General features: G+C 37.7%; 1 protein-coding gene across 1 annotated transcript in view; it reads right to left on the reverse strand.

Moving 5' to 3' along the window:
* Positions 1 to 12,799, reverse strand: part of SAMSN1 (SAM domain, SH3 domain and nuclear localization signals 1) — a 130,387-nt gene that overhangs the window by 97,989 nt on the left and 19,599 nt on the right. The window contains exons 3-5 of the mRNA XM_057306598.1: positions 10,633 to 10,670; positions 8,432 to 8,518; positions 1,796 to 1,875 (exon numbers count right to left, since the gene is read on the reverse strand). Of these exons, the coding sequence (XP_057162581.1) occupies positions 1,796 to 1,875; positions 8,432 to 8,518; positions 10,633 to 10,670 (205 nt within the window). The remainder of the gene's footprint in view (positions 1 to 1,795; positions 1,876 to 8,431; positions 8,519 to 10,632; positions 10,671 to 12,799) is intronic.

The following is a 12,799-nucleotide window of genomic DNA, read 5'->3' on the forward strand; positions in this document are numbered from 1 at the left end:
TCATGACCTGAGCTGAAAGCAGATGCTTAACTGACTGAGCCACCCAGGCGCTCCAGAAAAAGTGTTTCTTAATTAGTTAAATTCAAGTGAATGTCCACCATGAATAAGAAGAGAGATATTAAAGATAGATAAGACCAACCTCCACTCCAAATGAAGATTTCTAGATTAGATATCTCCTGCTTGTCTGTCACTGCTTATGAATTCCCTCAACTGATCTTTAGTGATAAACTACACAGTACAAGTGAATGGTTACTATTCTAGAAGGATCATTTCTTAGCCAGTGAAAACGCAAGATTGGTGTAGTAAAGATATACCTTTAATGCTTTTCTTCTAAGAAGTTTTTATATCATTTTCTTCATTCTCAAAGATGGTTCTATTTTTCTACTAAAAACCTAAAGAAGGACTTCTCTTGGCACCACACATGTCTGGGGAGCTCTTACTGTAAATCAGCCTTCATTTATTTCCTGGCTATCAGACAATGTTTCACTTAGATACTATATCTGAGGCCTCATCTAAATTTAGGAGAATGGGACTGCATATTTCAGAAATAATCTGCCAGCTGTGCTTGTAAGTGTCATGAAGCCCTTGCAAAGAGTAAGAAGGAGGAGGAAAGGGAGGGAGAAGAGAAGAGAGGAGCCTCGGGGACAACAATTGAATTTTGTAAAGCATCTTCTAAACGCCAGCCATGAAGCTAAGTGCTTTAACTAAGTATCTCACTCAGTCCTCCTGACAGCCATGAGATAGTTTCCTTATAGACCGATTTTACAGATCAGGAAAACTGAGGCAGAGAGAGATTACATAAATTGCCCCAAATCACAGAGGTACTAAGAGCCAAACTAAGATTCAGAGCTCTGTTTGCAGAGCTCTCCACCATGCACTGCAGGAGACTTCGCTGGCTGGAGGCCCTCAGGCCATGTGGTGCAGCCCCCGCAGGAGCTCACTACTCTGGCGGTGGAGGAACAGCCAGGAGAAACGGGCTGATCACAAGTTAAGGTCCGTTGTCTAATCCATCGGAAGGCCTCCGACAGCCTCAGAAATCAGGCTGGATTTAAGAGTGCGAGCTTCCTTTCCTCACCAAATCAGCCCCTCACGATTCAGAGGCTGTATCTTGTCTTCGAATTATCAGTCTATTGCACCAAGGAAGGCCAGTTCTAAATTTCCTAATAAAACTATCAGAATGATGAAAGAGAACACGATTGGCTGTCAGAAAAATATCAAAAATCAGTATGATGCTTGAGTTGGCCCGACTGGCTCATATACTATTTTTCATTACAAGGGGAATAGCAACTATTTGGCTGTTAATTAATGTTATGTTATTATTATGAGGGAGGCCCAAGGTTCAGACTTTCTTAATTGCCTGAACTCCTGAGCTAATTAATGCAATTTATAAAGGATATGTCAGGAATAATAGTATATGTTTTTATACCAAATGTAAAAACACGAGGGACGTGCCCCTCACTGAAGGTTGCCAGATAGTTCTAAGCACTTAACATAGGTCTTGTCAGAGAAAATCCCAGTACATTAATTTAACAGGCTCAGAGTTACTTATCAAAAGGCTGTAGAGCATAATGTTTTGCATAATCAAAATGGTTTATTAACTCAAGTCATCATTTGATTTTTCATTTATATTCCAATTCACAGAGATATAAGCATATCAATTACAAAACAACCTACAATATCTAAATACAAGATAGCTACAAGGCTAAGTATTGTACGCTGTATCCAGAATATTACAGAGCTCAATAACAAGATGATTTTCACAAAACACACGCCAAGTGTTGATTATTCACATTACCTGACAGGAAATGCCTTGTGGTTTTTTTCCTTGAAAAGTATGTATGTTATTACTCAAAAGAAAATCATCTTCATTTAGATCTATGAAAAGAGATAAATGTTATATGTAGATTATCAGAAATTACAGGATTTGAGAAGTTTAAGTGCAATTTAATACTCATTATATTTTTCATTAGTCTATTAAGGTACTATATTGCCTGAATCATAAATCTTTATTTTCTGAAAGATAAGTTATTCTCATAAGAAACAGATCAAAATAAAGTACAAATTTAACAAAATGAAGAAGGCCATTGGCCTGCTGAGTACCTGAGCGAGCCATGGAACCTCTCTGGCACTCAGTTTCCCTCTCAGTAATAAAAGAGTAGCATACTGGCTCCTAAAGCCATGTCTAACTCCAAAATGCTATGATTCCATGAAGTTATCACCTCGCCTGATTCTGTTAAACTAAGCTTTCCACCCCTGGCGTTTGGAGCTTCATTAGCTTATAGACGTTTTCTCAACATGGATTATTTATGTTGAAACCGTTCTATGCATGCTTCAGTAAAAGGCCTGCAATGTGGCATCTGTTTGCTTGCAGCTACATGAAACCTTTCAAAAAGTAATAGCCTTTCCCTTCCAGGGACTGGAAAATGGGCTCCATTTATTTAAATGTGAAAGGTACCTGTGCTAAAAGAGGACAGAACTTTAGGGTTCCCTTAACCCAAGCCCCTTAGTTTACAGACGAGGATACTGTGACCACAGAAATCACCTGGCCGCCAAGCCAGTGACCTTTCCCTTCACCTTCATGCTTGAATTTCTTGCTATTCCTCATTCTCAGATTCTCTGGGGGAGAAAGGGGCGGGTGAGGCCTCCCCTCCACGCACAGTGAAAAACAGGGGCAGGTTCTCCTCCAAATCGCCCTCTTAGCAATAGTGAAAAGACAGTTTAAATTCAGTCTCAGAGTTATGTATATTGTTAACAATATTTAAAATCAGAATACCCAATACAAGTTTCCAGAAAACACTTCAATTTTATTATAAGCTTGTTTCGTGATCTGACTCTTGGAAACCAGATCTTCCATTATAGGGTCAGGATGCAAGAAGCAGTCTGGGCAACCTTCTTCTTCTTCTTCTTCTTCTTTTTTTTTTAAGTTTTTGTATTTAGAAAAAGAAAATTCTCTCCTCTGTTCCTTCATTCCTTTTCATCTCTTCCCTTTTCTGATTCCTTTAACATGAATTTTGGAGAACTCCCTCTGTGGTTATCTTTCCGGGTAGAGGAAAAGAGCAGTAAAGTGCTCACCTGTACTCTAGAATCCAGAAGCAGCTGAGGCACATGCACAAGGCACTTACGTCACTCAAACAGCGACGCGAAGTAGTAAAATGAGTGATTCAGATGCTGCTATGGGGAGAGATCACTATGACTCAGGCTACTCCTGGAAGGGACCCCAATGGAAGCTTGAAGAGTGGATGTAGTTTGGAAAGGCAGGAGAAAAGGAAAAATTACAAATATAGCAGCCTACGGTATAGAATAAGTGGAACACATTTAATTCAGTGTAGGGACTGAAATTGGTCACGTGACAGGCAATTCTCAATATAGCATAGAAGGAGGTAGGGCTGGAAGGGTAGATAAAGTGAAATTTTAAGGAGCTGTGAGCTCCAGGTGGAGGAATTTGGACATAACCTACTAGACCGATGTTGAAATATAAATGTATCAGCAGGAGTCAAATAAGTACCTTAACTAAATGAGGTGAATTTTGTCAGGGAGATAATGGAAGATCTATGGTGAGCTGAAGGGTCACCACTGATGAAGGGCGGCCATTGCTCTCAGCTTTCCCAGCCGAAATCACCTTAGACTTTGAGCCCAGGATTGCCGGTTTCCCTCTTGTTTTTCAAGAGAATATAAATATATGGATATTGATGTAAAATTTCCTGATTTTTAAAATATTGTGTGGTCCAAAGAAGCTTTTTCTCAGAATAAATTCAGTTACAGAGCTACCAGCATGTGGCCTCTACTGTAGAAAATGGGGGACCTTCGAGGGTCTTGGAGTAGGAAGAGGCATCAGAAAAATGGTATTTTATGAAGATTAGCTGTTTGTTTTGTGGTCTTATACATTTTTATTTATTTGCAATCTCCCAAATATTGCCTTACAGGAGAATATTTATAAAAACAGAAGCAATTTGGTCCTAAGTAGCAACAAAGTTGCAATAGCTGAATTAGGCAATATGCAGTTGTACTTTCCATAGATGGCCACAGAAATATCTCTCACACCACATATTCTGCAATGTGAACTTGGCATGCCTCCATCAAGAAATAGAGTTCAATTCTCCTTATTGAACTGAGCTGATCTTAGTAACTCACTTGTCACAGGACAATGCAGTGGAAATGATGCTTTGTGACCCCCCAAAACTAGGTCAGAAGAAGACTTACAGCTTCTGCCTTGTTCATTTGGGATGCTTACTCTCCAGACACTTTCTCCCATAATGTGTGAAGCTCCTTCTCATGTCTCTCCCTCTGACAACCCAGCCCTTGGCCTGCGCGGGGGGAGCTTAAGTCCCTCGGAGAGGCCACATATTGGTCTCCAGTTGAAAGTCTCCACTGAGCACAGCCTGCAAGTTACCCCAGAACAGGTGCCAAATATATAAGTGAAAAAGTCTCTAATGATTCAAGCCACCAGATATTTAAGGCCTCCCCAGTCATTCAAGTCTTTCCAGAAGAAGCCTCAGATATCATGAAGCACTGCCCTGAATGAATTCCTGGCCCACAAAATCCATGAGCCTAATAAACTGTTGCTCGATGCCGTTAAATTTTGGCGTGGTTTTTTTTGCAGCAACAAGATTATCTGAACATGCATAAACTACATAAGTGAGTTACAAATGACAGTGTATGTAGGAATGCACCGTTCAACATAAACATTCAGACTCCAACTCCCCCAGCTGTGGGGAAGAAATGAGATTAATTAAAAAAGCAGTATTTTAAATCAGCTTGTAGGTGAAACTAATGAAGATACCTCTGACCATACTCAGGTAACTATAATCCTAGGAAGAACTCCCCTAAAGAACTGAAGGGAAATTCATTTGTCCAAAACACTAGGATACCGAGTGTTCTTATCACTCAATTCAGAAAGCCCTCCTTGGAAGTTGGAGGCCCGCTCACAGGCAGCCTTTGCTCAGGGCGTCTATTCCCATATGATAAGCAGATGACTGCTCATGTGATCCCGTCTAACCAGAGTTAAATTATATGGTCTTGGGAAACAATTTTTAAATTAGATGGTGGTCCCTGAATATTAAACAGAATAGTAAATACATTTGTGACTTTATATATAATTTGCCAGGATATCAAGCCAAAAAAGAAATAGAATTAATAAGGTCTGGAAAAATCAAAAGCCAAAATATTTACATGCTTACTCTGAGGAGGCTGGCCAAATAATAACATTGACTAGAGTTCAGGAAAGAAGGTTTCAAACCAATAGCAATTCAAATGGGAAACTTGAAGGCCCTAATAACATCCCTCTTCTAATAGGATTTTTGATAATGAATCTCATCAAAATCATAGGTAAGGAGCATTTATTTTTTAAAAAATTTGACAGCAGTGTGGGTGCAATTAGTATTCCTTTCAATAGTAACCATATTTCTTGATCTTATCCAGCCCCTTACTTCCTTTACTAACAGGCCAATTATTTTTATTTATTTATTTTTTTGCCTGTTTTCTGTTTTATGGAATAGTCTGTCATGGTCCCACTGTTTGAAAAATCACTAAATATGTTTTGTTTCCTTTTTATTATTTTTTATCTTTTTAAGATTTTATTTATTTGACAGAGAGAGAGACAGCCAGTGAGAGAGGGAACACAAGCAGGGGGAGTGGAGAGGAAGAAGCAGGCTCCCAGCAGAGCAGGGAGCCCAATGCGGGGCTCGATCCCGGAGTCCTGGGATCACACCCTGAGCTGAAGGCAGACGCTTAACGGCTGAGCCACCCAGGTGCCCCCCTTTTTATTATTTTTTAAAAATTTTGCTTTGCTTTAATTCTTTGTACTTCCTAACGTAAAATATAAAAACCTTGTTCCTGACACTATCTTTACTTAAATCAAAACTTGATCTTAGGTAAACTCCAATTCAGAGATTTCAAAGTTTGTTCTTTTCAGGCTTAACTTAATTTCTTCATAAAACTAAGGCCAAAATCAATTTAAAAATTTTAAAATTTAAAAATTGATTTTGATTTACTCTAATGAACATTATGAATATTCTTCCTGTTTATGATGCTGAAAATACAATTAATATGAATTACAAATTAATTTTCCTTGATACCTCAACTATGCCCGCGCTTTATCACAAAGTCTTGAGCACTTCATTTATCCTGCATTTATTTTACAGATGTAGTCTTTTAACAGCACAGATGGAGATTTCGATAAAGCTCTTCTTAGAAGAAGGAAATGGACTAGATAAACTAAAAATATTATGCTTCTGGCACTCGATGTATTCTGGTAAATTTTGTCTTAACTGACATAATACAGTCATATTATTGAGCTACGTGAATATCCTTATGGATTGAAACACCAGGCACAAATCCTTGCTAAACATAACCTGTGGATGTTTCTTTCATAGGAACCCCATACTCTTTAGGCCTGAAATGCTATTAAAATGTGTCATGAACAAATACCTTTTTGAAACTGAAATTGAGAGAAGTGGCTTTTTTTTTTTTTTTTTGGTCTTGGAGTTTGTAACAGATTCCTTAGGAGTTAGTGCCACTCCTACCATTTAATTCCCTGTATGTTTTCTTCTGTTTTATTGAGGCTGTCTTTAAAATTTCATCATACATGTTCAATAAAATAATGGGCTCTGGTGATAGTGACACGGCACCTTCCGGTCTTCCTCTCCCTAAACTTGACAGACTCCTCAGACACAGTAAACCTCTCTTAAGTAATTATGCAATTAACAGTTGAAAAGTAGTGTTTAAAAATGAGAAAGAAATATTATGGGTTGATGGGTAGGGCACTAATTGCCTAGAAATACTCTGAGCTTTCCAAATGAAGCTCCTCCACCCATAAAATTCACATCCACAACTTGTGGCCCTCCCTTGCCCACTGAATTTCTCCCTTCAATTTACAGTGGCATGGACGGCCTTGGTCTCAGGCCATCAACTCTTCCTTGCACAGCATTAATCCCTAGGAGATGTCCTGTGACTCAGCCGCTACTGTGGAAATGTCAGCTGAACTTTTAGACACACACACACACGCACACATGTGCACACACGCACACACACGAATATATGGTAGCTCAAGATTCAGAAGTAACCAAAGCAGAGAAGTTTTCTGTAAAAGCTTGCTTTTTTTCTTCTCCGACAAAGAACATGTCACTAATCAGAAATACCCCACCGTAAGCCAAGATTTTTTGGCTGTAATAGAATTACCTGCCTATGATTCCTAAATTAAAAAAAAAAAAGTATCGAAAAAGGCACTTTTAGGAAATTGAACTTTTAAAGAAACTTATGGCAAAGTTTATAACTAAAAATAATCTATCGTACAATTATGACTTCTTGATCCATAGATCAATATACGGTAATCTAAAACTCACATGTGTTTATTAAAGGGACGGAGGACGGGTGATGTGGATGAATGTTTGACTAATCATGTGTGAATGAACATAGAACAAAGATACAGTCCAATCAAAAGATGATATTATTAAAACATTTCCTATGTTGTGATTAAAAGAAAATAACTAAATCCCAAAATGTTTCACCTATTTGTAACAGAGAAAATTACAACTATTTAGAAATTCAGTTAAAATTATTCCCCAAAATGTTACATAATCTTGAGTAAAACTGAAATATTTCAAAATAAATTATTTTCATAAATACTTTGTAAATCTAAGAGCACTCTTAAAAGGTAAAATTTGGACAGAATATATAATCAAATCACTAAACTAATGACAAATATGCACTATAATTCCCTTTGCCCTAAGATATTAAAAATATATTTAATAAAAAATTAGAAACTCTTAAATAATTAATAACTAACATAATTAATTATTTCTTGTTCCAGTAACATTAGAGGGAGAATACCAAGCAGATCAACTTTTTATGCTGTTGTTCATGTTTGTGAACTCTGAAGACTTATTGTTTTATTCATTACCTTCCCAAAGTTAAATAATTTTAATTTTGAAGTCATTTATTATTAATAAATTTTTCTACACCTGGCTGCTAATTTTCTCTTCTTGGGAATTTTTAAGTTATAAAATGATATAATTTTGTATTAATAATCAAGGTTACTCTTCTATATTTTTAAGGAAAACTTACATGTTTTAACAACTATTAATATATTGATGTTATTTTAGAGGGGTTTTCTATGTGCTGATTTTTAATACATTTTAAAATTCTTATAGACATTAAAGACTTTCAAATATTATTTGCAATTGATTCTTTGCTTCCACAGTCAACCTAATTAGATTCCATTTCCTTCCTATATGTCTATGTGTATCTATACGCACTCGGACACACGTATATATCCTATTAATAATACATACTTCCTATTCTAATTGTTTTTCCTTTTTTAAGTAGACCACAATGCCCTGCTTATTTTAATAGGGAAAGATGTAAATTTTTCTTACCTGCCCTTTAAACTACTTTGGGAAAATGTGAAGTCAGCTGAACTGAATTTAGCAATTACCTTTTAGCTGACAGAGTCTTCTGATGTGGGAACCATTCTCAGGCTTGCAGGGTTCCTGCCAGATTGTGTCATTCACTGTTTTCCTTTCTAAAATAAAGCAGAGGATTGGTTAGCAGAATTCACAGTAACATCTGTCCAGTAAGTGTAAGAAATCTGAAATCAAAACAAGATCAGCACACAGCTGTCACTTGGTAAGAGACAGAAGAGCTCTGCGGTCCATCCTGGAGAGTTCTAGTCCCTAATGGACAACCCCCAACTGTCCCGTGGGCCCCCATTTATTTCCATGAACTACATAAGCACCCATGCATATGTGGTAGGATGCTGCTATTGAAATACCTGTTAATAGTTTGTGATTACATTATTCTTGGAAGGATTTTTCCTGAATTAACATTTACGTTTTTATGCTTAGTTCAAGTGTCCCCACCCTCCACATTCCTCATCATTTGTAACAAAATGATCAAGTGTGTGGAGAGAACGCTGAGCTGTGGTGATTTCAAGAAACTTTCAAATCTTGAGCAGAAGAACAATGACTTGCTGGGCCCTGTCCTCCCACCATCTACAGCAGGGCCTGGATATGTGGTGAAAAACTGAACTGTGCTAACATGAAAAATTAGAATCCCTTCTCATCTCCTTATCAAAGACAATCATTCCACATGTTGTGTCATCATATTGATAAAGCAAATCTGAGATGACGCACCCAAAGCATCACCTGGAAACAAAGTCAGCACCCCTGTGCTGTTTTTAAAGGCACTATTTACTCTCCTATCTGACTACAGGAAGGGAGTCGAGCATCAAGCATTATACTAGGATGGAAACATCTATAGCCCTGTGTATACAAACTGCATAGCAGGCTATGAGAATAAATCCAGATGGAAAATAAAACTTTCCCTTACTTCCTTTAAGATTATGCATTATTTAAATCAGGACTGATACGCAAAATATTTAACTAGTGAGATAGGACACAGCCCCCATGGATGCTGCCACCGGACGAATATCAGACACCCTTGGAAGATGCATCCATTGGTGATCATCACCTTGGTCTGAATGAGCTTTTCAAGTCCTGCCCAGGAGACTGGTTTTTAAAAAGACGGGGAAGGGAGTTTGAGCATCCAACTCTTAGACTCTACCGGGGAGAAAGGGCACCCACAAGTTTAACAAACTTCATTAAAAATAAATTATCGCCTGGGCGCCTAGGGGGCCTCAGTCAGTTAAGCATCCGCCTTCAGCTCAGGTCATGACCTCGGGGTCCTGAGATCAAGAGCCACATTGGGCTCCCTGCTTAGTGGGGAGTCTGCTCCTCCCTCTCCCTCTGCCCCTCCCCCTCGATTTGTGCTCCCTCTCAAATAAATAAATAAAAATCTTTAAAAAAATAAAGTATTGCCTGAATAATGCAGATTTTTAAAAAGATTTTATTTATTTGAGAGAGAGAGAGTCAGATATAGCGACACAGAGCATGAGTGGGGGGGAGAGAGAGAAGCAGCCTCCCCACCAAGCAGGAAGCCTGATGTGGGGCTCAATTCCAGGACCCTGAGATCATGACTCCAGCCCAAGGCAGATGCTCAACGGACTGAGCCACCTAGGTGCCCTAATCCAGATGTTTTGCCACTGTGACTATTTTATAATTACTGACACTATATTCTGTAAGAGAAGGCGAGACGTTATCCATTAGCTTTCTAAAAGTGATTAATAGAATTAGATATTTACTTCAGAATTAAAACAAATCAAGCCAATGGCCTTTATTATAATTACAGAAGCTAAAGAAAAGTTCTGTAATCACAGAAACTAAAGAAAAGTTCTGGTGTTTGAACTGCTGTGGAAGAGTCTTTTGTAATATATTTTTTATTTCTTTTTATTCATTCCCAGATTCATATATCTGAAAAGATATGGAAGAGGTCACCTTGACCATGGTCAGCCAAGCTAACATTGGGAAGCTGGAAGATAATCAGCCAATAAACCATCAAAGAGAATTATATTTTTAATGTAAAAGGAAATTATTCTGAATAAATCAATGATTTCTTTGTCTTAGCCATTTACAGTTAGAATGGAACCACCTTCCTTTTTAAAAAATTTCTTCTATAGAATTCAAAGACAATTTGATTTTCATTAATCACTTATTGTTGCTGTATGGAAGTGGCAGAAAAAAAGAACTTTTAGAGAAACAGAACAGATTATCTGCATGAGTAATCTTCTAAATTACTAACCAAATCCTTTGTTTTCAGACATAGATCTCTGGATCAACCTAGAAGAATAAAAGAAACAGATATTTAAGTCTACATCTAGTAAATAAAATTTTTAATCAAACAGAAATTAGATTACCTAGACATGCTTGAAATACATTTGAGAGCAGAAATAAATTCTACCTCTAACTAACGTCTGTATATAGCCCTGAATTTTCTTGACCCTAGATGGCAAAGTACAATTAATGTAAGTATAATCTTGGCCTGGAAATTTCCATGCAATTTGGAGAAATTTCCATGCAACATTCATAAAACCCACACACACAAAAAGTGGGCCGTTTTTACATGATTGTATCTCAAGATAATCAATAGTTAATATGGAAAAGCTGTTTTTGAAATAATTCCATTCAATAAATACAGGAAGAATGATTGAATATAATCATGTATAATCCCTAATGAAACAACAGATCTGGGCAATAATCAACAATTGCTGTTAAAACTTTTCATGGAAAGGCTGAAGGGCAACTTTGTGCTGGATGGATCAGCCTGATACCGTCTGAACCCACTAAGCAAGTTCACAGTCATAAAACTACAGACAACCAGATATACGGGCTTCCAAAGTAATGCAACAGGAAGCCTACAGTCACTGATGACCTACTTTTAAAATATATACACATATATCAAACTTGAACATTATCAACCCCGGAGATCTAACTAAAAAATTTACAGGAAACATAGAGGATAGAAGAACATGTTTTTTAAAAAATACCACACTGATGCAATCAGCAAAATTCAAAAATACAGAAAATTCCTCAGAACAAACAATCCAGTTTCTTCAACAAATCAATGGAGAAGGACCTTTAAATTAAGAGAAATGAACTGAATGCATTGCAATGATCCTGTTTGGATCATGATTCAATTAACTATTAGAAAAAAGCACATGAGGCTGTCAAAAAAATTTTAACAGTGACTATATATTTGGTCATATTATACAATTTTTCTTATTTTGTTCTAGTGCAGTGGTGGCACTGTGGTTATGTTTTGTTTTTTTTTTTTAAACACATGGCTTGCTTTGTAACAATATATATCAAAACATGAAATTATGTGTCTGGGATCTGCTCTAAAAAAATAGTGGGGGTTGAGGGCTGGGGAGTCAAACGGGTAGAAATGAAATAAGATTGACTGTAGGTTGATACTTGTTTAAGCCTGGTGATGCGAGTTCATCACTATCTCCTCCTTTGTGTATAATTGAAAATTTCCATAATAAAATGTCCAAAACAGAAACCGAGGCTAAGACTATGCTGACTCGATCATGTTAATTATTTTATGCACTGGGTGAACACATAATTAACTTTGTGGTAGCTTGAGTGTTTCCCACTATTTATATTGTTGGTAGTCATTAAATTAATGCCACATTCACCTTTCCTTAAGCTCAGGATTGTAAGAAAAAAAATCTGTATATATAATTTTTGTCTTTACCATTTTATTTGGGTTTGTTTTATTTGTTAATGCAAACGCTTAAGACGCCTCCCGGCAAAGAGTAAGTGTTCCCAGAAAGCCATTTATAGTATGGGAAGGGGAGGTAGGTGCAGAACAGCTCGAGATGTTATTCCCTTCAGAGGAGTGGTGGACAAAAGAATGAAGGAACTCGCGAGTCTTCAAGTTTAATTGGTCACAATCGGAGGAGCACATTAACTGCTTTTGCAAAACCCTAATTCAGTCAGCATCAGGTACTTTCCCTCTCATCCATTCCCCTTTCGCCTCCCCATGCTTTGGTATCTTCTGATCTATAGAAGCATCAATCGTAAGCCAACAGCTGTCATTTCATGTCAGTCCCTCATCTGGAGTCGCTGAGTTCCTTCTCCGCGGAGAGAATGAACCGCCGCGTAGGCAGCGCGGCTTTTCACAAGGAGATGAGTCCTGCCAAAACCCCTTCTTGACTCCAGCTCAGGCTTAAAACGCCACTGTTGTAGTTTAAATAGTTAACTGTGGCTAAAAGACGACTGCCCTTGTCGTCCAGGTGCTCTAAGCTGTTAATCATCCAATTACCTACTTCCTATGCGTGTGTTTTACATCCTTACTAGGAGAAGGCTGTGAGCAGGAAAGGAAGGAAACGAAAGGAAATCACAGAATGCCTTGGGGGCAGGAGAGCAGGCTGTCCAGAAAGACTCCATCCGGAGAGAATTTCACA

The sequence above is a fragment of the Ursus arctos genome, unplaced genomic scaffold (genome assembly GCF_023065955.2).
Source record: "Ursus arctos isolate Adak ecotype North America unplaced genomic scaffold, UrsArc2.0 scaffold_4, whole genome shotgun sequence".
NCBI lineage: Eukaryota > Metazoa > Chordata > Mammalia > Carnivora > Ursidae > Ursus > Ursus arctos.